The following is a 24,495-nucleotide window of genomic DNA, read 5'->3' as shown; positions in this document are numbered from 1 at the left end:
AGCATTTCCCCGCATGTCACTGTGCTCATCACAGCTCCTCAGGCTTACCAGCAGACCCTTCTTCCTCCATGCGCACCCCAGGGCCTATTTTCAGCTCTCACCTGGATTTTGCAGGGCTTTTCTTCCCTCCCTCAAAGTCAAAGTCCCTCCTTGTTGGGAACATCAGAACCATAGAATCAATTGAGTTGGAAAGGACTTGTAAAGTTTATCTAGTCTAATTCCCTTGCAATGAAGAGGGACTTCTGAAGCTCAGTCAGTTTGCTCAAAACCCAGTGCAGCCAGACCATGAATTTCTCTCCCATCAGGTCTCCCCAAGACCTTGCACTTGGCTTTTTTGAATCTCGTAATATACTCCTGCGCCCACTGCTTAGCCTGTCTAGATCCCTCAGGATGGCACCCCCTCCCTCAGGCATGACACATCATTCACCATGACTGTGGATGTCACTGATGAAGATACTAAAAAGTATCAGTCCCAGCACTGACCCCTAAAGGACACCGCTCATCACCAATCTCCATCCAGATATTGAGCTGTTGACCAGCATTATCTGGCTGTGAACTTGTCATCAGTTCCTCATCCATCAAACACTCCTGATGTCAAATCCATATTTTTCCAATTTGGAGAGAAGAATGTTGCAGTGGACTGTGTGAAAGGCCTTACTGAAATCCAGATAAATTACATCAGTGACTCTTCTGATGTCCATTGATGCAGTTACAACACCACAGAGGGCCACTAGGTTTGTCAGGAAGGCCTTATCCTTGGTGAAACCATACTGGTTGTCCCTTCTCTTCCATGTGCCTTGGCACAGCTTTCAGGGTGATCTGTTCCATGACCTTCCCAGCAGAGCAGTGAGGCTGACAGGTCAGGTCAGTAATTCCCTGTGTCGTCCATTGTGTGCTTCATAAAAACAGAGAGGACAGTGCAGGAAAGCAGCAGGTGATGTGCAGGGATGAGAGGGAGCAAGAGAGCTGCAAGGGGAGAGGGTGTGTGGAGGTGAGCGAGGAAAGGTGAGGGAGGGGTTTTGCTCAGAGGCAGCAAAAGTGTGGAGATGCTGGGGGTTGAACCCAGGGCCTCCTGCATGCAAAGCAGGCGCTCTACCGCTGAGCTACATCCCCTGGGTGGTGGTGGGGGAGGGTCTGTTGTTTGGGAAATTTTTCTCAGTCCTTCTGAGTTGATGCTCCCCCTGTAGCACCCCATGCACTGATGGGCTAAAACACAGATGCGGGGTTTCCTTTTTCCATTTGGGTCTCCCTCTAAACTCTCAACCTGTTGATGGGTATTTTGCACAGATAGTTCTTAGGGATCAATTCTTTACCTGCACTGCAACCACCTTGCCATGCCCTCCCCTAGTGCAGTGCAGTGCCCAGGGCAAGGGCTGCTGGCACACTGTGGTGGTGGGGGAGCCTGGCTGCCCCGTCTTGTTGCTCTAGGGATACGGCTCTCACTTCAGGTGTTTGAGGGCGAGCCCGTCTCTCTCCCACAGCCCTGTGCTGACCAGCCCCAAGCCACTGTCACAGCTAATAATAGACCTTGTGTGCAGGTGCTGTGCCCTGAGCCACATCTGCATCAAGATGGTGTTCAAGGAGTCTCTTCCAAGGAATTCTTCCTCAGCTCTTCTCTCCTGCAGCTGCTGACTTTGCCTACCTGGGCAATGGAGGACAAAGGTAAGGCTGGGGCTACCTGAGGCTGTTCCACAGGGAGGGATGGCTGGAGTGTGGAACAGGGGTCACCCCAGGTTGTCTAGGCTGGAGCTGTGATGGACAAGGGGTGAAGGAAGGAAGTGGACTCAAAATCCAATAGTTTCCCTGTGCAGGTTGAAATCCTGCTCACAGTGATGGATTTTAGCATTGGCCTAGGACCTGGGGAGTGGGAGAATCAGACTGGTGCTCTTGGAACATCAGAACTCCCCACCAACACTGGGTTCTCATGGTTGTGTTTGTCCAGTTTGTTCCTTTGGGCAGCTGGACTCTTCCTTTCTGTGCCCCCATCTTCTGTGTCCCTGTAGCTGACAGGGCTGTACTCAGGTCAAGAGCAGGTTACTGGGGTTGGGCTCAGAAGAAGATTTTTGTTTTTCTTCACATGGTGTGAGCTTGCCTTAGTGACTCATGGGCACTAATGGGTAATGACTGCTGGAGATTTCTCTGCATGTGCTGCTCAAACCCCACAAGAGCACTGCAGTCCAAACAATCACTGTTCTGTTGATCCAATACATTTTCTGTCTCCTGGCTGTAGATCAGTGCAGTTAATGAGAAACCCTGGTGCTGGGCAGAGTGCTGGAAACACTGCTGCTGCCAGCAGGACGGCAAGAACCAGAAAGACCTGTGAGGAGCCCAGCCTAGGGCCACAGGGTTTGGGCAGACACCAGGACCATGGCCAAGCTGGTGGAGTGTGTCCCCAACTTCTCAGAGGGATGCAACAAGGAGGTGAGGGCTGGCGGTGGGCTGCGGAGGGGGGCTGGCAGCTGGGCCTGTCTTGCAGCAGGTTCTGCACTGCTACTTGTGGCCTAGCTTGTAGTTTTTCAGCGCTTCGAGCCCTTCTGGGCCAGCTGAAATCAGAGTGAATTCAATTCAGTGAGAACTTTCATCTTCTACCCTGGGGGGAAAGCGGTGTACTAATCCTGAAAATGCCCAAACACAGTGTCTGATCCCATTTTGCAATTCAGTAAAAAACAGGACTTTGGCAACCCCCTTCCGGCTGCCTGCAGATTGCCATAGCGTCTGGGCAGTCTGGTACACCCTCATAGAAAAACCTCACTTTCAGTTATTTTTCCAAACATGCCACCCAAGTTAATATTGCCTGTGGTGGTTCACCTGCATTAGGCTGTACTTTGCCCCAGGGGTGAAGGTCAGCAAACCCAAAACTGTTGCAAAACTGCTGCTTCCGCTTGGGAATGGGCTTTGTGGAGCTAAATCTGTTCTGGAGTTTGCAGGGGACAGTGTCCTCAGGAACAGCAATTTGTGATGGTGCCTGTTGGCATGCAGCTCTACAAGGGCTTGAGGATACATTAGGGCTGGAAATGTCTGAGTCCCAGCTCTGCCAACTGGGAGTTGGATGTACATGCTTGGAGGTCCTGCACCTTCACTTTCTTCCTGACAAGTCTGAGGGTGGGTGCATCCCCTGCACTGCTTGGTGCAGGGTGGAGGCACCTGAGCAAAAGCATTACCCACCTTGCAAAGCTGCTGGAGTGTAGTAGGCATCTCTCCAGCCCAGCCAACTTGCCTACTTTGGATGTTTGGCAGGTGATCGAGGCGCTGGGGCAGGCCATCTCCCGGACACCAGGCTGCACACTGTTGGATGTGGATGCTGGTGCCTCCACCAACCGTACTGTTTACACCTTTGTGGGAACCCCTGAGGCTGTTGTTGAAGGGGCACTGAGCGCAGCCCGCGTGGCTTGGGAGCTCATTGACATGAGTCAGCACAAGGGTAAGCATTCCCAGAGCAAGCCGGATCGAGAAATAGGGACCAAAGTGCTGCCAGCAGGCAAGCATGTGTTTCCAGCACTGCAGGATGGATGCTGATGAGAAGGTGCAGAACAGTTGCTCATCTTCCCATTGCAGAGAGGCTGCATCCATCCTGCCCCTGGGCTACAGTAGGCATTACTGCTATAAACTCCTCCTTCCCTGCAGTGGCAATGTTCAGTCTGCAGAAAAAACAGGGAAATGGTCCTGGTCCCTCCTTGTCTGCTTGCTTTTCCCAGCTCCTGATCTCTGCCCCGCCCCCAGGTGAACATCCTCGCATTGGGGCCCTGGACGTCTGCCCCTTTGTGCCAGTGATGAACACCAGCATGGAAGAGTGTGTTGTTTGTGCCCACGTCTTTGGGCAGCGCTTATCAGAGGAGCTGGGAGTGCCTGGTGAGTGGGGAGTGGGCAGACAGGCTCAGACCCCATACCCCTGCATATTCCCAACCATAAACATACAGCATTTCTTTTACAAAAGCTTCACCAAGGGCACAATGGGGCAAATAGTTGAAACCAGACTGTTAGACAATATGCTCGTCCCCTCTCTACCTTGCAGTTTACCTGTACGGAGAGGCAGCCAGGCAGGAGAGCAGGAGAACCCTGCCTGCCATCCGTGCTGGGGAATACGAGGCGCTCCCCAAGAAGGTGAGCCTGGCTTTGGGAAGGAACCTCCTTTCTCAACAATTTCTCCAACAATTGCATGCATCAGCTGAGAGGTGTGAGGTGAGGGTGCACTGTATTCACACATCCAGGTACAAGGTGCACCTCACTGAGATGGATGTCCATGGACTAGAGTGAGATAGCAGGGGCTGAAGCAGGGAAGATGAGGAAGATGGGCTTGCTCAGCCTGGGGAATCCATTTAGACCCCTGTGTGACAGAAGTAACCAAAACACCCCAGAGAACCTGAATGAAATATCTCCTCTGGCTCCAAATTAAGCATTTCTGCATTAAGCCTTTGGAAGCTTTACTGAGAAACGAAATAGGAGAAAGTTTTGAAGTGAAACAATTGGAAAGTGCAAGAAAAGTGCTGCCTTTTTATATTTGGGGCTTCATCTCTTTGGCACAAACATTTTTTGATCAGATGGAGGAGCTGATGAAATGTTTTGGGTGCTGCCGAGTGTGGTGGTGTTAATGGCAGATGCTGGTCGTAGATGGAGAGGCCACCTCTGGGAGGTCAGTTTGTGCTACCTACCAGCATGCTCTCATACACTCTTTCTTCCTCTCCAGCTTGAAAAACCTGAGTGGGCTCCTGATTTTGGGCCCCCAACCTTTGTTCCCCAGTGGGGGGCCACAGTGACGGGGGCCCGGACCTTCCTGATTGCATACAACATCAACCTGCTGTGCACCAAGGAGCTGGCACACCGCATCGCCCTTAACATCCGTGAGCAGGGTCGTGGCGCCGACCAGGTACCTTTGTGCTGCCCACTACCCTGCTTGTCCTGCCCTGGCTTGCCATCACTGTGCTTTGACCACAATGGTCTCCCCCAGCCTGGAAGCTTGAAAAAGGTGCAAGGCATTGGTTGGTATTTGGAGGAGGAGAACATAGCCCAGGTTTCAACAAATCTCCTGGACTTTGAGACCACACCGCTCCATGCTGTCTATGAGGAGGTCTGCTGTAACGCAGAGGTAGGTAGTGCACAATGCTCATGTCAGTGGTGAGCTTTGCAAAGCTTGTCTGCCTCCAGGTTTTTGGCCCAAAACCATAGCTGGGCTCTGCCTTGTTTTAGAATCATAGGACCACTAAGGTTGGAAGAGAACTCTTAAGATCATCTAGTCCAACAGCTCACCCACCCCCACCATGCCCACTAACCATGGCCCTCAGTGCCTTTTCTTCAAAGCCTTGAGGGATGGTGACTCCACCACTTCCCTGGGCAGTCTGTTCCTATGCATTGCCACTCTTTCTGAAAAGAAATTTTTTCCTCTTATGCTCAGTCAAGTTGGGCAAAGAGCTGAACCATACGTAAACCCCAAAAGCTAAGCAAGTTTTTACTAACCTCAACTCTTGCCTTATCTCCACAAGGTGAGTGCAACTTTGAAGGCCTTTCCATGAACCATGATGGGGGTCACCTGGCTGAGGTGGCAGTGGAGGCAGAAAAAGCAGCTCTGGGGACACTCATGTTTATGATGTTCTTCACAGGCTCTGAAGCTCCCTGTGGTGGGATCCCAGCTGGTGGGGCTCATTCCCAAGAAAGCCATGATGAATGCAGCCGAGTTTTACATCAAGAAGGAAAAACTCTTCATACTGGAAGAGGAACACAAGATCAAACTGGTAATGTGAGTCCTCCCAATATTGAGACAAGGGTGGGATTACAAATAAGACCTCCAGTCTCTCAAAATGCCCCTGAGCAGGGACCTTGGACCCTTGTTGGATATTGGATACCCCATTACCCTTGGCTCAGGGAAATGGTGCCTGGATAGATGTGAGAGCACAGCAGTGGGACAAACTGATTTATAACCCTGAGGATGCTGAGATGTGCAGGGGTGCAGAGAGCCCATCCCTTTAGGACTGAGCACTGGACGCAGCTGCCCAGCCTGCCTGTGTGAAGGCTGTGAGGAGAAGGACACACAGCTCAAGGACGGTGCTTAGTATTAACAGGACATGTTCCAGCACCAGTGTAAGCTGGAAAGAAAGAGGCAGGATCTGCTTTTCTGTTCCAGAGGGGAAGGGAGCAGGGAGGGACTTTGCCACCCTGTGAGGAATGTGCTAGATAAGAGTGAGCTAATTATTTATCCGCGTGGTTTCCAGTCACTCATGGATACCACATGCCACTCCCACCTTTGGGATGGGAGCCACTGGTGAAACCAGTCTGCCTTGCCTTGGGTAGTGGCTCTCTTCCATGGCTAATTAAAAGCGGGGCACAAGGACACAGTGGGATGTGTTGGCTGGGTGCTCGGTGCCAGGTTGGTGCTGATGTGTTGGTGCTGCTCCTTGCAGGTTGTCAGCCGGCTCGGCCTGGACTCCCTGTCTCCATTCAACCCCCGGGAGCGCATCATTGAGTAGGAGCTCCTCATCATTCCTGTCTCTGGCCAGGCTGGGGGAGCTTGCTGCCTGCTTCTTGCACTAAGATTGCTTTAAGAGGGAGAAGTTCACACGCAAATAAGTTCACATGCACTATCAAGACCTTGTCCCTTTACCCTTGGATGTGGTTACAGAGTTCCAACTAGCACCTGGGCATATTCCCATTCCATAAAATGCTGTTTGCAGAGAGACATCCCTCCATGCAGCACAATCCCTGACATCACCAGTGCATGTGTCCCCGAGTTCCCATCTGTCCCCATGAGGCTCCCTGTCTCCTTCTCTTTCCCACCCTCCTACATCTGGGAGGTCTCCCAGCGCAGTGATAGCCCCTGTCCCAACTGACCAAGGGGTGGATGAAAAGCCAGCGGAGAGGGCAGTGTGCAATGAAAAGGGACTGGCTGGTGGCGGCCATGAGCATGAGGTGGTCTGACCCATGGTGTACTGCAGGTACCTGGTGCAGGCAGGACAGGAGGACAAGGGGCTGGTTGCAAAGCCACTGGGTGCCTTTGTGCGAGCAGTCGGCGGGAGGTCAGCAGCGCCAGGAGGAGGATCAGTGGCTGCAACTGCGGCCTCTCTGGTATGTGCCCTGTGCCACAGAGTCCCTGCTTGCTTGGGTGTTTCTCCAGGCAACTGGGGGCTCCTTGGTGAGGGAACCTGGCACAGTGGTAGTGGCAGGTGTGGTGTCCCAGGGGAGGACTTAGCACAGTGCTTTCACAGGGAGCGGCCCTGGGCTGCATGGTGGGGTTGATGAGCTATGGGAAGCGGCAGTTCGAGCAGCTGGATCCCATCATGAGGAACGTGATCCCTCCCCTCCACCAGGCCATGGATGAGCTGGTTGCCATGGTGGATGCCGACTCCCGTGCCTTCAGCAGCTATATGGTGAGGTCTCACCAGCCACGGCCCTGCTTATAGGCAAGGCGTTCAGGAGGCAGCTCTGCATCCTGATGCCCTTAGGAGCAGGCTCATCCCCGCAGGGCTGGGGGAAGGGACGTTACTTGGGGTGGAGTGACTAATGCACTGTTAGAATGTGTCCAGAAGAGGGCAACCAAAACGCTCCAAGGGATGCAACGCTTCGTGAGTACAGGCTGGGAAAGGTGGTGGCTCTTCAGGCTGGAGAAGACCCTGAGGTGACCTGGTAGCGGCCTTTCATTATCTCAGGGGGCTGTGAGAGAGAAGGGCACAGATTCTCTAGCTGGGTCTGTTATGACAGGACAAAGAGAAATGGTTTCAAATTCAAAGAGGGGAGATTTAGACTGGATATAAGAAAAAGTTTCTTACAGGGCGGGTAGTGAGGCACTGGCACAGTTTACCCAGAGAGGTGGTGGATGCCCTTTCCATGGAGACATTCAAGGTCAGGCTGGATGTGTATCTGAGCACCTGATAGAGCTGCAGGTGTTCCTGTTCATTGCAAGGCAGTTAGACTAGATGATCTTTAAAGGTCCCTTCCAACTCAATCAATTCTATGATTCTATAATTATACAATTTTATGAAGGGGTTCAGAAGAGTATGGGAGCTAATGGTTCTGCTGTGGCCCCTGATGCACATGGGATCTCAGAGCTCCCCTCACCCACCAAACTTGCTTTTCCTTAACTGCAGGAAGCTATGAAGCTGCCAAAAAGCACCCCTGAGGAGAAAGAAAGGTGAGTCAGATTGGCGAGGGCTTGCAATGGTAGCGGGAGTTTGCACGTGAGTTTTCACACAAAAGATGAGCAACCCAGGGCTGGTCTCAGCATTCACCAGGGGCTGTCCCCTACCCCAGGCGAGCGGCTGCCATGCAGCAGGGGCTGAAAACAGCAGTGGAAGTGCCCTGCACCCTGGCAGTGAAGGTGAACAACCTCTGGTCCTCACTGAAGATGCTGGCGCACCATGGCAACCTGGCCTGCAAATCTGACCTTCAGGTACAGCCCCACACTCAGGAGCTCCCGAGGCCAGCGGGCTCACATGCTATTCTGGCTGGGGCTTTAAGGCTGCCTAGCTCATTGCTTGTCCACACAGGGTTCTCCATTGCTGCTTGAAATCTATCCAGCTTTTCTTGCCAAAACTGGCCAGTGCTTTCCATTCACTAACTTTTTGGCAGCTTGCAAGCCTTTCGGGAAAGATGTGCTGCATTATCCCTTGCCTAAATTTTCCCACCTGGCAAGGTCATAAAATGTTTCCCACCACAGAAGCTGTATCTGGAAAAGGTGAAGAGAGGGGACATTGCTTTCCATGGCAGACAAACTGCAGCCTGAGGGTCTGCCCTGCTGCCAGACTGACAGGTGCTACTCTGTTTCAGTCAGTTTTCCAGAAGCCTCTTTTCACAGGTGGGAGCCAAAATGCTGGAAGCAGCAGTGTTTGGAGCCTATTTTAATGTCATGATCAATCTCAAAGACATAACAGATGAGAAATTCAAGACTGAGGTAAGCAGGAGTTGCATGTGTGTCCCAGCCCTGGTAGTGTGGACGAGGCCGGGATCCCTGGGACTCTGTTTAGAGGGGCATTGGGGGTTGTGGGGTACCTTTGTGCCAGGGTAGAGACAGAGACACCGCAAAGACTGGAGGAGATTCCTGGGCTGGGCAGATGACACACTGCCTGTCCTTCAGGCTGGAAATGATGCACCTTCTCCCTCCCCATGCAGACATCGCAGATGGTCACCGGGCTGCTGGAGGAGGCAAAGCAAGGCTCAGCACTTGTGTTGGCACTGCTGGAGAAACGAGAAGCTTGAGAGGATCTCAGAGCTGGGCCAGGGAAAACAGCGGGGATGCACAAATACAGATGGGAAACATGCTTGCTCCTGCTCTTCTTTGGCACCCATCTCAGGGATGCTGCTTCTCTTGGGAGGTCCCAAGGTTATGTTCCTGTTCTAGCTTTTCCTTGGCCAAGAATGATTTTCATTGCCTGGAGCTTGGACCTTGCATCTGTCCTCCCATCCGTGGGGCAGAGGGAGCAGGCTGGGCTGGCGGTGCCACGGGAATCCTGTGGGTGGCAATGGCTGGGACCCCATCGTACTGCCTGGGTGGAGATGGCTGGGCACCTAATAGCCCTCACCATCCAATTTGTCTCTGACCAGAAAACACCCTGAGACACTCTGTGAGACTGCGGCAAGGCCGGGGACTGGGGCCACATACCTTTCTGTGCAGCGTCTTCTTGGCAGCGTGCAAATGGGCCCACTGAATCACTCAGTGCTAAGGGAGGGCATGCTGCCAAGATGCCAGCAGGAGGAAGGAGGGTGTTACTGGGAGAGGCCCCTGAGAGGAAGATCCAAGCATGGGAGGCCCAGTCTCTGTCAGTCCCGTGGTCGAGGCCGCCGCTGGGTGTGAAGGCAGACATCACCTCCTCTGCAGAGCAGAGCGGAGCACCCTGCGGAGCTCAACCTGCTCAGGGGGCGGATGCTGGGGAGAGCCCACCATCCCCGGCTCCGTTCCTCAGCAGTGACACAGGCGGCCGTCAGCAGTGCCCTGAGCCTCCTGCCCTGCAGCGGGCCCAGGAGGACGTGAGCCCCATGCCTCCCCTGCAGACAGCACCCAAGCTGGGTGCAGCGCACCAGGGTTCAGGGCAGGGACGTCTGACTCACAGCATCACCTGACACCACGTGATTGATCGGCCCTGCAGGACCTTTGTGCTGGGTGGGAGAGCAGCGCTGACGTTTCAACCGTGCCCATGGTGACCGCCACAGCACCGGGAGTGGTGCTGCCAGTGTCATTGCTCCGCAGTGTCACCCCTGCCCACCGCACCTTCCTCGCCCAGGCAGGGCTCTGTATTTAACGGGTGCCCGAGGGCTGGGCCCGCTGCTTTGGGAGAGCCACGCCAAGGACGGCCATCAGGACTGCGCTGCTCTCGGAAGGAACTGATCTGCGGGGTAGGTGAGCAGAGCTGATCCCTGACAAGGCCGAGACTGCTGGGGACAGGGACAGCGGGGGGACCAGGGCTGGTGCAGGGACAGGATGCGATTTCCTCTGTGCCCCTCTTGCTCTGCATCGACACAGGATGCACATGTGAGCTTGGGCCGTGTTGCATCAGATTTGGTGCATAATTTCCATTAATGATGGAAATAAGTGCTGGGGGGTGGGCAGTGAGTGCCTGGCACTCAGCATCCCCAGAAAGGATGGGGTGGCTGTGGGAGCCTGCAGTGGGACAAGTGTCGTTTCTGTGCCTGGGGCGTGTGGACTGCGACTGTGCTTGTGGCCAATGGCCAGCTGTGCAAAGGCAGGGGCCAAATGGTAGCCTGTGTGCAGTGGTGAAACACTGACATTGCCTGTCCTTCCTTTGCAGCTTGGAGTTAGTAGAAGATGTGGAACACTAGCCAAGGTGAGCAGCCACAGGGCTAGGGCTGGTCTGTCAGTGCCATGCAGTCACTGGGGCTTGGGAAAAGGCCTGAGGGCTTAGCTGGGTGCCAGAGGGGAGGGGAACATCGCCTGTGAGGTGGGCATAAACCCAGTGGGATGCTTTGAATGGATGGGTGCATGAGCTCCCTGCATTGCCTTTCCAAGGAATGCCTGGCTCTGCTGACTTGTAATCCCGCTCTTTATTCTAGGCACACCACCGCCACCGCAGATGCAAGTCTACCCATCTGCCCCTCCGAATTGCCAGTACCCTGGGCCCAGCAACCCTTGCTACCCAGGAGTGCCACCTGCCATCCCTGGGAACTGTCCCCCAGGGCCCCCTCCACCTGGCCCTCCCCCACCAGGCCACCACCACCCACCAGGCCACCACCCACCAGGCCACCACCACCATGGCCACCACCACCATGGGCATCCCCCACCTGGGGGGCCACCAGGATGCCCTCCTGGGGGGCCACCAGGATGCCCACCTGGGTGCCCACCAGGCCCCCATGACTGCTGTCACAAGCACAAGAAGAAGCACAAGAAGAAGCACAAGTGTTCCCACAAGCACCATGGAGGCAAGGTATAGTTGCAGCAGATCCCCCAGCTCTCCGTTGTGGTCATGTGTGCTCCCCCTCTGCCCCTGACCCACTAGAGTGGGTGGTTAATGTTTTTTTTTTTGTTGCTTTGGAGACTCCCTTTTAGTTTATAAATAGCCAAGCATGAGCCATTTCAGATGAGTCTTTTGAAACCTGATACCTGGAATTCCTTGAAGCAATTCTAAACAGCAGATGGGTGCAGCTCAGGGTGCACCATGCAGTGTGTTAAATCACATTCTCTGGACAGCAAGTGCTCCATGTCTGTGCTGGGCAGATATGCTGCAGACAGTGCTGTCCTAGGGATGAATCTGGATAGGACTGAGTGAAGGACTGTAGAACAAGACCCCAAATCCACTGTCTGAGGCAGGAGCATTTCCCAAACGAAGCAAATCCTCAGCTCCTTGTGGTGTTTGATTGCTTGGAAGGAGATCTACCTTGACATTTGCCTTTGCTGGCAGAGACCAGAAACTTTCCAGAATGTAACTGAGCTGAACAATCTTGAGAACTAATGATTACACACCAGCCCTCCAGCCGCATTTGCATAATTATATTTGCCAAGGATCATGACAGAAAAATAATGATTTCTAGATCTAAAATACAGCATGTAACAGCACTACAATAAACATTATGATCATGTTATTAGTAACTCATTTTATCGTAATGGCACAGGTTGGTTGCCCCGGGCACAGCACCAACACTGGTAATTACCGGTAATTACCAGCTTGCAGTTCATCCAGTGTGCACACCTGAGGGCACAGCTTTTGGTGCTGTGCAAAGACACTCAGCTGGGGGGAGGTGAGACCACAGCCACCACGGATGTGCGTTGCAGCTGCTGCCAGCTCAACCTGAATCAAGCTGGGCACTGGGAATGGGCGTGCAGCTCCTTCCAGGCAGCAGCTGCAGGTGGTGGGATGCCACACTGAGGGCTGAGGGGGGGCTGTGGGAGCCCAAAAGGGACTGGGCAAGTCCCTCAGTCTCACACCTGCAGCTGCGAGCTGCTATTAGAAGTGGTGTGGCAGAGGGCTGTTTCTGTGCTGTCCTGAACTGGTTTTACCTCCTCCTCCAGCACTCATGCAGCTCAAGCAGCTCTGATTCTGACTGAAGAAAACATCTCCTACCTGTGTGGAGGTGAAGCCGCAAGGAGACGATACATGAAGACAAATGCCTCGCAAGAGCCTTCTACTGGTTGTGCTGCCCCATTCTCCCTTCTCTTCAGCCTGCATTTTGCCTGTTGGTGATTTTCTTGCTTTTTGTTTGTAAATTCTTTGCCCTGGAATTGTAGTAAATAAAGGAGTAACAGCTCTGGCCTGTGTCTTTATTGAGAGGGGCTCACATCCCATCTCCACACTGAGACCCGTTCCTGTGATTGTGAATAACAGCACAAGGAGTTGTGTGAGCTGGTTGGCACCCTGTGTTTGGTTATCCCTCTGCAGTGACGCCAGCTGCTACATGTCTTGCAGAACTCCTTAATGCTGTGTGACGTTCCCCAGCTATTGCAGAAGGGCTGGTTGGAGAATAAAGTAACTCCCCTCACACTGAGCTGCGTGAGTTGCCATCCTGCTTGTAGGCTGTCTGTGTGTGTTGGGGGGCCAGTTGGGATCTGCTACTGGGGCTGCACACCCCTCCCAGGACACGGCTCCCGTCTCACCTGGGACTGCACACAGCCATATTTTGTCCTTAAAGCAGCTCCCCTGCAGCTCTCCTTTCCAGCAGAGGGAAAGCACAGCAGCGATGCTGCGGCAGACAAGGCCACGGCACCCCACTGCTTTACCCCCTCTGGCCCCGACTCGTGGCCGTCCCTGCACCTGCCCTGCCAGCTGCTCTGCTCCTCGCACAATCCATCCCTGGACATCTCCTCATCCCTGTGCCGTCTCTGTCACCCTGGGTGGTTCTAGCTGAGAGCGAGCAGCTCCTGGAGCCGGGCCGGGCAGTGGGCGCCCAAGGCTGTGGTGCCAGCTCCTGGAGCCATGCTGGGGGTGCAGGCCTGCAGCAGGAGTGCTGTGTGTTCCAAACCAGCTCTATGGCAGGAGAGGAGTCTCACCTACCTGTGTCTGTTTCACTGTCCTCCCCAGGGCAGCCCTTGGCACACACAGCCTGTGTGACCGGTTGTGCCAGCGTCCTGTTGGCACGGCTGCGTCTCTCTGGGGTACATGCTTTGCTACCGGTTGAATCTGCAAAGGGGAAGGCAGCAATCACTTCCCCAGCCTGGGCAGAGATCCCAGGGTCCACTGTGTTGGCTATATCCAAATACTGTATGAGGACAGTATCTCTGATAAGGCAGTTGTTATTCCTGATTGCAACGGTGGGTGTCCTGCATGCAGGAGTGCATGCAAAAATCAGCATCACATCTTTTATGCTGTATTTCCCGATGCTTATCTCTCCCTTCCCTGGTCCCCATTGGCTAAGTACTTCAGGTTCACAATCTTCCTGATGCTCAACTAAACATACGGAGACTGGCTAAACATAAATTGTTACTAGCTAAGCATATTTTGCTAATTATTTAACTTCTAACATTTGCTCACTCAACACTTGGTCATTATTTCTGGACATCTGCTTGTCCTTGGATGGAGATAATTTTGGAAGGAGGATAGGAATGCTTCTGGCCACCCGGAAAGGGTGTTGGTTAGAACTAGCATATAGCAAAAGCCTGCTTTTTATTAAATATATATAAATTTGCCATTGTTGCCCTGGAAGGTTCCCTTTCCTAATAGGCCCCACTTCCTGGTTACTAGGATTGTACAATTACTTTCGAATGTCTGCCCCACCACTATGTTTCATTATGTTCCCTTAGAACCAATCTCCATAAAATACTAGAGGGCACAGCCATGTGTCCATCTGGGCACGCACCCATCTGTCAGCTTGCTCTCTTCCCTTTTAAATCATTAATTAGATTCCTGTCCCCTCTAGAATACTTTACAGGTTCTGACTCAGGTTCAGATATTTTCAGTTTACTGTCTGGAATTAAAACCAGTTCACCAGTTTCTTTTCGTTCAGCTGCCTGTTTTGCCACCTGATACACCATCATATTTCCAGTCTCCTGTACACTGTTGCCTTTCTGATGTCCTTTACAATTCACCATAGCCATCCAGCATAACCATGCTGAATTTGTGTTCCTTGTGTGTGCGCAACCCTTGCTCTTTCCAGATGGCACCATGAGCTTATACCACCCCAAAAGCATATTTACCATCTGTCCATACATTTAGGGCTATTTCCGCCTTCTCAGTGGAAGTCCCTGCAGGGAATGGTTGTGTTTCGATTACCTTGTCAGTAGCAGTTACTGCATAACCTGCTTTACGGTTTCCTTGTCTCACAAAACTGCTTCCATTGATGAATCCAGGAATCCTCAGCACTGTATAATGATTCCTTCTTTGGGTCTGGCCCACAGTCTCCAAGCAGTCGCACACTGCTGGCTCAGAGGTAGCTCTGCGTTGGTGTTCTGGGTGTCTGGCAAATTGCTTCCTTCCTTCTATTTGATCACTTGAGCTTTCTGTTGAGAAACTTGATAGCCATCTAAACCAAGAAATTCAGCAAACTCACACTGCGTTGCACACAGTCCTCTTTTGTCACTGTGGCATCCACATCCTGCAGTAAAGCTCCACCTTGGGATGGAGGAATCCGAGTCCCAGGCTCACAAGCTGGCTGGTTCTAAAAATCATTGGGCTGCTCTTACAATTCTGGGTAACGCTGTCCAGGATAACTGAGTCTTTTCTCCCCATACTGGGGTTTTCCTACTCAAGTGACTTTAGACTTTCTTTAGCAAAGCCAGGCAGAAAAAGGCATCCTTCAAATCCAGAATGGCAGACCCCACCTACTCATTCCTTAACTTGGTTCATAAAGTGTATAGTTTTGCCACCTCTAGGTGTGCATCCTCAACAATTCTATTAATTGCCCTCAAATCTTGTGCCAAATGATAGCTCTCGCCATCCCATTTTCACCAGCAAGACTGGGGTGTTGTATGTGGATTCACATCCAATTAATAATCTGAACTCCAAAAAGTTATCTATTGCTTCTTCTATCCTTCTCCAATCTCATACCCTCCAAGGGCACTGCTCGACCTTGGCTGGACTGGCTCCTGATTTTAACTTAACTCCTAAGGGGGCTGCATTTTTGGCTCTTCCAGGCATCCCTGGTGCCCTCACTCCTGGGTATACCTGATTCAGATTTCTGTAACTTCTGGGGGTACAACACTGGTTTTCCAGTGTGTGTTGAAGCCAGACTGTTTCAATCCATTGGTCTTGCTTTACCCTTAGTTCCAATTTTTTTTTTTCTTCTTCTTCTTCTTTTTTGTTTCTTAATTGTTAAGCTTTTTCTTGTTGGCCATTACCTCCTATTACTGTTACAAAAATCATCTGTGGGTAATAATTCTTGATACAGCATGCAGTAAGAGACACCTGTATGCACCAGAAAACAAACCTCTTTACCCTGTTTCCCTCACTGCAATTTAACCAGTTTAAGCTCAGCAGTGGTTCTGGCACGGTAAAACCTCCCATGTTCCGTCATCCAACGTTTGCAATCAGAGACAGTTCCCTTCCCCCTCAGCCTGGTGCACCTTTTCCACCCATGTCCCATTTCCTTTCTGTTTGCACACTGCTTTTGGTCCACTGGGACCAGAACCCTCCCTGGGCCCTTCCAGATCCTGCTCTACTGCCACTGCTGCTGTTCTTAATTTCTTTCTTTCATTGCAATCTCTGTTTCTACATACTCTCCAAGCCCCCTTAATTAATTTATCCAAGCCCTTACTTCTGCTTCCTTTAATCTATATAGATTGGGAGCAAATAAAGACATTCTCACTCTGATTAGCAAAAGACCCTGAGAGGTGTAAACAAGTTTGGCAGACATGGAGGGAGAAAACCAAAGAATTGTAACTATTCATGCCAGGCAGAAACCTCTGGACATAATCAGGAGATGTGTAGCTTGTACACCTGGCCTGGATGTGAGCAGATGCTATGAAGGTCAGGCTGAGCGGTGGCAACAAGCCCCGCCAAACCTAAGACTGCTGATGGAAGTGGGCGGCAAAGAACCATGGGACCATTATGACAAAGGAGCAGAAGGCAGATTGCCAAATGATGGAAGACCCCATTAATTATGAATGGAACCCAGTTTACGTTGTCCCGGCCAGAAACAGGAGCAACATGCAGTGCAGAAGGAGGTGAGCAACAGCACCGAGCTGCATTCCATGGAGAAATGGTTCTGTGCAGGCTGGGAGCAGGGTACAGGGGGCAGCACATGGCTGAGCGGCTGCTGACGGAGTACTGCACTGAGATGGGGCCCTGATGGCTCTTGCCTTGTCAGGGAGAGCCAGGCACTTGTTGGGGACTGCACTCGTTGGGGACTACACTCTGTCCTCCTGGTGTAACGAGAAGGTGCAGCACTGCCACATCCACTGGCGGCAGGACGCTGGCAGCCCCACGTTCTTCCTGACCGACATCCCGGTGTTTGACAGCCTCTGCGACCTCATCGCTCACTGCCAGGAGATGCTGCTGAGGTACAACAAGTTTGAGATGAGGCTGACGGAGCCGGTGCCTCAGAGCAACACCCCCGAGAGCAAAGAGCGGTACCACGCCAACCGCAGCAGCGCCCAGCTGAGCTGTGCAGATGCGGTGCCGTGGGACAGCACAGAAGGGAGGAGCCCAGCTCCAGCGCCATCTCCTTCAGGTTGGAATGAACAATCAACCGCTGCCACCTGCAGCAGGACAGTCACGCTTAATAAGGCGCTTGGCCAAGTGCATATTGTTCAAATCCGTCCCATGCCGTAAAGACCTTCAGTCGGCACTAACAACGGAGTCCGTGTCCAATTGCCACAGTTAAATCTTGCTCTTTTTTGCCTTCCTCAACCTGTGCCTTTCTCAAACCTTTTCATTTTCCAAACTTTACAAAAACTACTAATGTTATTTCAGTTTCACCTCCTCCTCCCTGGAGGGTTCCAGTGCTAACACTGGGATGTAGGGTTTCCTTGATCTCTGCAGATGAAGGCTATTCTCACTTCCAGTATCCTGTCTTTCCCCATGTGCAAGTCACTCTTTGTTTACAGAAGTAGTCTCTGGCCCCCAGCTTTCTCTCTCACTGAGAGTTCAGTTTACAAGGCACAGAGGGGAGGCAGTGCAGGGGGTTGTTTTCGTGCTGCTCACAAACTTTAACATCTCTAACTCACTGTTTTTCCCTATTTTTTTTTTTTGAGTTTTTTTCCCCCTCCGCAATTTGACTGTTTGTACCCTCATACCACATACTTCCACATACCCATAACCATGTACACTTTCGTATACTCTTAGCAGTTATACTTCCATACCTTAACAATATCCCTTAACAGTTACACTCCTGTATACCTTAATAATTACACTTTCATACACCATCAAAGCGGTTTGTCCCGCTCCCTTCAAAACCCACAAATCAAACCGTACAATTCTTCTGCTTCCACAAACACCCAGCACTTTTCTCATGGTTAGGTTACTCAGTTATAAAACAGGCCCCATTACTTCATATATGTTCCCGGTTTCTTATTCAGTATTCCCCCTGGCTCACCACCAATATCTCTCCTATGAGTCAATTGCAACCCAGGGGGTCTTTTCGGTATCTTTAGACACCCCTTGCCCCATAACGGCTTTTCAGGTAACGCTTTCACACCATAAACATCTAACAGTCACAAAGACAGTGACAGTTATCTTTGGGATCCTTCTTCTCCCCACCGCCCTCCAGGCCCCAACCTTCCCTCTGTGTTCCTTTCCCCTTGCAAACTAATGATGCCTAATCACACCTCTTTCTTCTCCAGTAAACAACATACCCACGATAAATGTCATTTCCATCCACAAGTAGAAATCAGGCCCTAGAAATTGATCTAATTGCTCTGCTTCTCTGATAGGATCCTCAATAAAGGAATTTGTTTCCTTCTTGAAACTCCTAACCTTTCTGCTAGTAAAAAGGGGGAAGGACATTAACATCTCGTTTGCATTGCTCTGGCTCCCTCAGTAATTGGGAATGTGCACTCTCTCCAGGACCCTGCAGGGGATCAGCAGCATGGCCATTCCCCAGTCTGCAAAGACCTCTGCCACTTGCACTGCTTTAGAAGTTGAAGGGGGGAGCAGCTTACCTACAGGATCCCATTTACGATCTTCCTGCTTCTCTCCTTTTTCTTTGAACTTCGACTCCCTCTCATGAGGAGCTGTTTTACTTCTTGTGACGTAAGCTGATTCTATTTCAGAGAAAGAAGTCTTAATGTCTGCATATAAATTCAAAGCCTGACAAATCCAACCTTCATCAGACCCACATTTTGGTCAAAATAATGATTTTCCCCCTGGTGGCTCTCTAGGCCATGTCTGTACACAATATTTAAGCACTTTTTCCTGCCCTTGTCCCTAGTTTTGGGGTTATTTTTCCAATGCTGAAGCTTCCTTCCCAAGGGGCTATCTGTAGGCACGATTTCGGGGACCCTTTTCCCCTGTTCTTGGGAGCTCCTATTCCCCATCCCTCCTGCTGTGAACTCCCCAGCTCACAGGTGACTGCGCTCTGATTCTCAGATTTAGGGCCAATCCCTCCGGATAAATATTTTTCTAATATCTTGTTAGTTCTAATGCAGAAACAACATTCCATTCCTACAGCTTGTCTTCAAGGACCTCGCATTCGTACAGTTTCTGTGTTTCTCCCTAAAGTTTGCAAACAAAGTTATAGTTTCCTCGATTTGTCATAACAACCTTTTATATTTCAGCCGACCTTAAATACTGGATGAGAGATTAAACAAGAAACGGAATTCCACAGAAAGCACTTTTACAGCACGAACAATTAATGATCACAAAGACAGTGGCAATAACCAGTACAGTTTACATGGCCAATAATGCCAGTTCAGACATTTACTCCTTCCACACGGTTCCGCTCGCCTGGTGCTTTAAACACTGAAGTGACAGATAGGAGAGCTTTAACTTTGCCCATCTCTGGCTGCCCTCCTCGTGCAGAACACAGGAGCACGGATCAGGACTCTGCATTCACTCTGCAGCTGTGCAGCGTGTCACTCGTACACAAAATTAGGAGTTACAGGAAGTGTGATGCAGATCACAATATACGCGGTACCAGGCACTTGCAGCATATAACAGCGTTAATTACCCCAAATATCACTGCTGCTATTGCAGCCACTGACTTGCGGAGCAAACTTGACAACCACTGAGTACTTATAAAGCAGGCATGTTTTATTCAGCGTTGCACACACATGCCGGGTGCAAGGGGGGTAACCCTGCCCAACTTGCTCACCTGAGAACAAAAGGTAGCTACGTATACAGATCAAACTTGTACATACGCATAGGATTTATGAGAAAAGGGAAGGCAGTTCTGAGAAATCATTACAGCATGCTCCACCTGAGTCACACCTCCTGGGCACGCGTAGTACCTCCTGGTGGTCCTCTATGAGCGTTGTGAGGATCAAGGCCACGTGTCTTCCTTGCTATGCACTTCTACCCTTGTCCCTGTTGAAAAGGATGAGCCGGCCTCAGCTGGTTCCCTATCAGGTTGTGACATGCAGTTCTTGCCAAGTCAGCTCCAACAGCCAATCAGCGAGTTTGGGTTACCTAGCTCCATTCTGCACATCTGCCATTCATTGTCTGTTCTCAGCTCGTATTTAAACCTTTCCCTCTCTCAACTCACCAGGAGCACCCGGGATCCCATTACTCAGGGTACAAGCCAACACAAGTTTGCCCCTTCATGCTCACCTGTCCAGACACTTACACCGGGGGGAGCAACTGCCCTTCTACACCTCGCGTAGGATGTCTCCTCACAGCTTACAGGTTCCCCTCCAATGTAACGTACCTGATCACTGATAGCTCTTGTCTGCCCCTGCATTCATTGGGTCCTTCTCCTCCTTGGAGGAGAAACTCCTCCTTGGAGGGAGTCCTTCCAAGAATCTTGGGGTGCGCCAAAGGGGTCCCCGCTCTCAGCTGGTCCTGCGGACGAACAGAGTGCTTCCTGGCTGGCCTGCCAAATTGACTTGCAGAATCAAACTCTATAACCCACATAAGGTTATAAAGCAGGTATGTTTGCTACAGCACTGGGTGCAAGGGGGATATCTCCTCCTAACTCGCATTGCAAGAAAAGTAATGGTTACATATTTAAAGACATAATGTACACATATTTATTGCATGCCAATAAAATGGCCCAGAACACTGAGAAACCATTAACACAATGTGCCACCCTCTTGAGCATGCGTACTGCAAATATGGGTGGGGGTTCTGGTGGTCACTAGATGAAGGCTAGATCTTTCTTGCTGTGAACTTTCAACCTTTCCAGGGGTTGCACTGTGTTGCAACAGCAACTTTGCCTCCTTATCTTCTCTGGACCCCCTTTGAGTTGCAGACAGCAACTCCACTTAGCTTCATTAGACCCTCCATTGCGTAAACAGCAACCCTACCCTCCATCGTGTTGTCAGCTCTGCCTTCTGATCTTGACAGGACTTCCACCTCCCCAACTGAGCTGCAGACAGCAGCTCTACCTATCTTTACTTGTCTTCAAGGATCTCTCAATCCTATGTGTTCCTCCCTAAAGTTTGTGAACAAAGTTATGGTTTCCTAGATTCAGTACCCTTGTGCCAGGGTAGAGACAGAGACACCGCAAAGACTGGAGGAGATTCCTGGGCTGGGCAGATGACACACTGCCTGTCCTTCAGGCTGGAAATGATGCACCTTCTTCCTCCCCACGCAGACATCGCAGATGGTCACCGGGCTGCTGGAGGAGGCAAAGCAAGGCTCAGCACTTGTGTTGGCACTGCTGGAGAAACGAGAAGCTTGAGAGGATCTGAGAGCTGGGCCAGGGAAAACAGCGGGGATGCACAAATACAGATGGGAAACATGCTTGCTCCTCAGTCAGCAGTGCCCTGAGCCCCCTGCCCTGCAGGAGGATGTGACCCCCGTGCCTCCCCCGCACACAGCACCCACGCTGGGTGCAGCGCACCAGAGTTCATGGTTCACCCCATCACCTGAAACCACGTGACTGATCGGCCCTGCAGGACCTTTGTGCTGGATGGGAGAGCAGTGCTGATGTTTACCTGGGGGGAGCTGGGAGTGGTGCTGCCAGTGTCATTGCTCCGCAGTGTCACCCCTGCCCACCGCACCTTCCTCGCCCAGGCAGGGCTCTGTATTTAACGGGTGCCCGAGGGCTGGGCCCGCTGCTTTGGGAGAGCCACGCCAAGGACGGCCATCAGGACTGCGCTGCTCTCGGAAGGAACTGATCTGCGGGGTAGGTGAGCAGAGCTGATCCCTGACAAGGCCGAGACTGCTGGGGACAGGGACAGCGGGGGGACCAGGGCTGGTGCAGGGACAGGATGCGATTTCCTCTGTGCCCCTCTTGCTCTGCATCGACACAGGATGCACATGTGAGCTTGGGCCGTGTTGCATCAGATTTGGTGCATAATTTCCATTAATGATGGAAATAAGTGCTGGGGGGTGGGCAGTGAGTGCCTGGCACTCAGCATCCCCAGAAAGGATGGGGTGGCTGTGGGAGCCTGCAGTGGGACAAGTGTCGTTTCTGTGCCTGGGGCGTGTGGACTGCGACTGTGCTTGTGGCCAATGGCCAGCTGTGCAAAGGCAGGGGCCAAATAGTAGCCTGTGTGCAGTGGTGAAACACTGACATTGCCTGTCCTTCCTTTGCAGCTTGGAGTCAGTAGAGGATGCCGAAATCTTGCTTTGGTGAGCAGCCACAGGGCTAGGGCTGGTCTGTCAGTGACACGCACTCAGTGGGGCTTAGGAAGAGACTCAAAGCAGCCACCAGGCACCCTGAGATATCATCTGTGTGCCAGAGGGGAAGGGGGTATCACCTGTGAGGTGGGCATAAACCAGGTGGGATGCTTTGAGTGCATGGGTACACCTGCTCCCTGCATTGCCCTTTCAAGGAAATGCCTGGCTCTGCTGACTTGTAATCCCCCTCTTTCTCCTAGGCAAATCAGGATCATCACAGAAGAAAATCTGCCCACCTGCCCCTCCAAAATGCCAGCACCCTGGGCCCAGCAATCCTTGTTACAAAGCAGTGTCAACCTGCATCTCTGGGACCTGTCTCCCAGGGCCCTCTCCACATGGGTTCACACTGGGACGCTGCCTGGGACCCTGCGTGTGTGCCTACATGTGTACCGATGTGTGTGCCAACCTGTGTGCCAACCTGCGTGCCCACCTGGGTACCTGTCTGTCTGCACACCTGGATGCCCTCCACTCCCCGACTGATGAAGAAGCACTCCAAGAGCTACCACAGGCTACATTGAGGCAAGGTATAGTTGCAGCAGATCCCCCAGCTCTCTGTTGTGGTCGTGTGCTCCCCCTCTGCCCCTGACCCGCTAGAGTGGGTGGTTAATGTTTTTTTTGTTGTTGCTTTGGAGACTCCCTTTTGGTTTATAAATAGCCAAGCATGAGCCATTTCAGGTCATTTCCTAGGCCCAGCACCAACACTGGTAATTACCAGCTTGCAGTTCATCCAGTGTGCACACCTGAGGGCACAGCTTTTGGTGCTGTGCAAAGACACTCAGCTGGGGGGAGGTGAGACCACAGCCACCACGGATGTGCGTTGCAGCTGCTGCCAGCTCAACCTGAACCAAGCTGGGCACTGGGAATGGGCGTGCAGCTCCTTCCAGGCAGCAGCTGGAGGTGGTGGGATGCCACACTGAGGGCTGAGGGGGGGCTGTGGGAGCCCAAAAGGGACTGGGCAAGTCCCTCAGTCTCACACCTGCGGCTGCGAGCTGCTATTAGAAGTGGTGTGGCAGAGGGCTGTTTCTGTGCTGTCCTGAACTGGTTTTACCTCCTCCTCCAGCACTCAAGCAGCACAAGCAGCTCTGATTCTGACTGAAGAAAACATCTCCTACCTGTGTGGAGGTGAAGCCCTGAGGAGACGATACATGAAGACAAATGCTCCGCAAGAGCTGGGTTGTTCCCCAGCTGTTGCAGAAGGGCTGGTTGGAGAATAAAGTAACTCCCCTCACACTGAGCTGTGTGAGTTGCCATCCTGCTTGTAGGCTGTCTGTGTGTGTTGGGGGGCCAGTTGGGATCTGCTACTGTGGCTGCACACCCCTCCCAGGACATGGCTCCCGTCTCACCTGGGACTGCACACAGCCATATTTTGTCCTTAAAGCAGCTCCCCTGCAGCTCTCCTTTTCAGCGGAGGGAAAGCACAGCAGCGATGCTGCAGCAGACAAGGCCACGGCACCCCACTGCTTTACCCCCTCTGGCCCCGACTCGTGGCCGTCCCTGCACCTGCCCTGCCAGCTGCTCTGCTCCTCGCACAATCCATCCCTGGACATCTCCTCATCCCTGTGCCGTCTCCGTCACCCTGGGTGGATCTAGCTGAGAGCGAGCAGCTCCTGGAGCCGGGCCGGGCAGTGGGCGCCCAAGGCTGTGGTGCCAGCTCCTGGAGCCATGCTGGGGGTGCAGGCCTGCAGCAGGAGTGCTGTGTGTTCCAAACCAGCTCTACGGCAGGAGAGGAGTCTCACCTACCTGTGTCTGTTTCACTGTCCTCCCCAGGGCAGCCCTTGGCACACACAGCCTGTGTGACCGGTTGTGCCAGCGTCCTGTTGGCACGGCTGCGTCTCTCTGGGGTACATGCTTTGCTACCGGTTGAATCTGCAAAGGGGAAGGCAGCAATCACTTCCCCAGTCTGGGCAGAGATGCCATGATCCAAAGTCTGGTGTGGACTTTGGCCAAGCAGGAGCAGTCCTGGCGCTGAGCAGCTGGAGGAGGTGGCCATGCTCATTGCTTTTTACCATCCTTCACAGTCCTTACCCACAGCCCTGGGCCAAGGGAACACGAAGCAGATGAGGAATGATGTCTGCCTTTGTCACACTGAGAGACTCGTCCAGATGGGCACTGAGAACATGGGGATGGGGCAATGAGCAGGTCTGTGAGACAACTGGAGGCACAGGACAGTGAGCTGCAGGGCTCCCATGAGATTCCTGTGGTCCTGTGGGAATTTGGCAGTGCCCTGTGATCCTCTGTTGCAGGGACCCTTGGTCCTGCGCACGCACATTTGTGAGGAGAATCAGAAAACAAACTTACCTTCATTTATTAGCTTAATGCAAGGAGAACTACCTGCTCATTAAAAATAAAAATTTAAAAAAAAAAAAAAAAAAAAAGGGGGAAAGAAAAGAAAGAAGGTAGAAGGAAAAGAGAG

General features: G+C 52.1%; 1 protein-coding gene and 1 non-coding gene across 4 annotated transcripts; one reads left to right on the top strand and one right to left on the bottom strand.

Moving 5' to 3' along the window:
- Positions 1 to 1,041: 1,041 nt before the first annotated feature.
- TRNAA-UGC (transfer RNA alanine (anticodon UGC)) lies at positions 1,042 to 1,113 on the bottom strand. The gene has a single exon. It is a non-coding gene; the product is annotated as a tRNA-Ala (tRNA).
- Positions 1,114 to 2,235: 1,122 nt separating this feature from the next.
- Positions 2,236 to 21,174, top strand: FTCD (formimidoyltransferase cyclodeaminase). 3 transcript variants are annotated; one of them, XM_048953394.1, is made up of 17 exons: positions 2,237 to 2,421; positions 3,238 to 3,421; positions 3,721 to 3,849; positions 4,013 to 4,101; positions 4,685 to 4,864; positions 4,946 to 5,083; positions 5,595 to 5,726; positions 6,393 to 6,454; positions 6,924 to 7,053; positions 7,194 to 7,355; positions 8,073 to 8,116; positions 8,236 to 8,374; positions 8,780 to 8,875; positions 9,094 to 10,314; positions 10,728 to 10,763; positions 10,990 to 11,360; positions 12,443 to 12,678. In XM_048953394.1, the coding sequence occupies exons 1-14, from the start codon at positions 2,368 to 2,370 to the stop codon at positions 9,178 to 9,180; spliced, it is 1,626 nt and encodes a 541-aa protein (XP_048809351.1). In that variant the 5' UTR covers positions 2,237 to 2,367; the 3' UTR covers positions 9,181 to 10,314; positions 10,728 to 10,763; positions 10,990 to 11,360; positions 12,443 to 12,678. The 3 variants fall into 3 exon arrangements, with proteins under 3 accessions (XP_048809353.1, XP_048809351.1, XP_048809352.1); XM_048953395.1 differs by having other exon boundaries at positions 9,094 to 10,318; XM_048953396.1 differs by lacking the exons at positions 9,094 to 10,314; positions 10,728 to 10,763; positions 10,990 to 11,360; positions 12,443 to 12,678 and adding an exon at positions 21,052 to 21,174 and having other exon boundaries at positions 2,236 to 2,421.
- Positions 21,175 to 24,495: the final 3,321 nt, after the last annotated feature.

This window comes from Lagopus muta, chromosome 8, assembly GCF_023343835.1.
Source record: "Lagopus muta isolate bLagMut1 chromosome 8, bLagMut1 primary, whole genome shotgun sequence".
NCBI lineage: Eukaryota > Metazoa > Chordata > Aves > Galliformes > Phasianidae > Lagopus > Lagopus muta.
Note: the sequence above shows the minus strand (reverse complement) of the source record. Positions and strands in the feature narration are given on the sequence as shown.

Bases quoted from the DNA above. Each gene is read 5' to 3' on its own strand.
- FTCD (XM_048953396.1), top strand. From the start codon at position 2,368: ATGGCCAAGCTGGTGGAGTGTGTCCCCAACTTCTCAGAGGGATGCAAC. The intron at 6,455-6,923 runs GTAGGAGCTCCT...GGTGTACTGCAG, and splicing joins CCCCGGGAGCGCATCATTGA to GTACCTGGTGCAGGCAGGAC. The intron at 7,054-7,193 runs GTATGTGCCCTG...GTGCTTTCACAG, and splicing joins CTGCAACTGCGGCCTCTCTG to GGAGCGGCCCTGGGCTGCAT.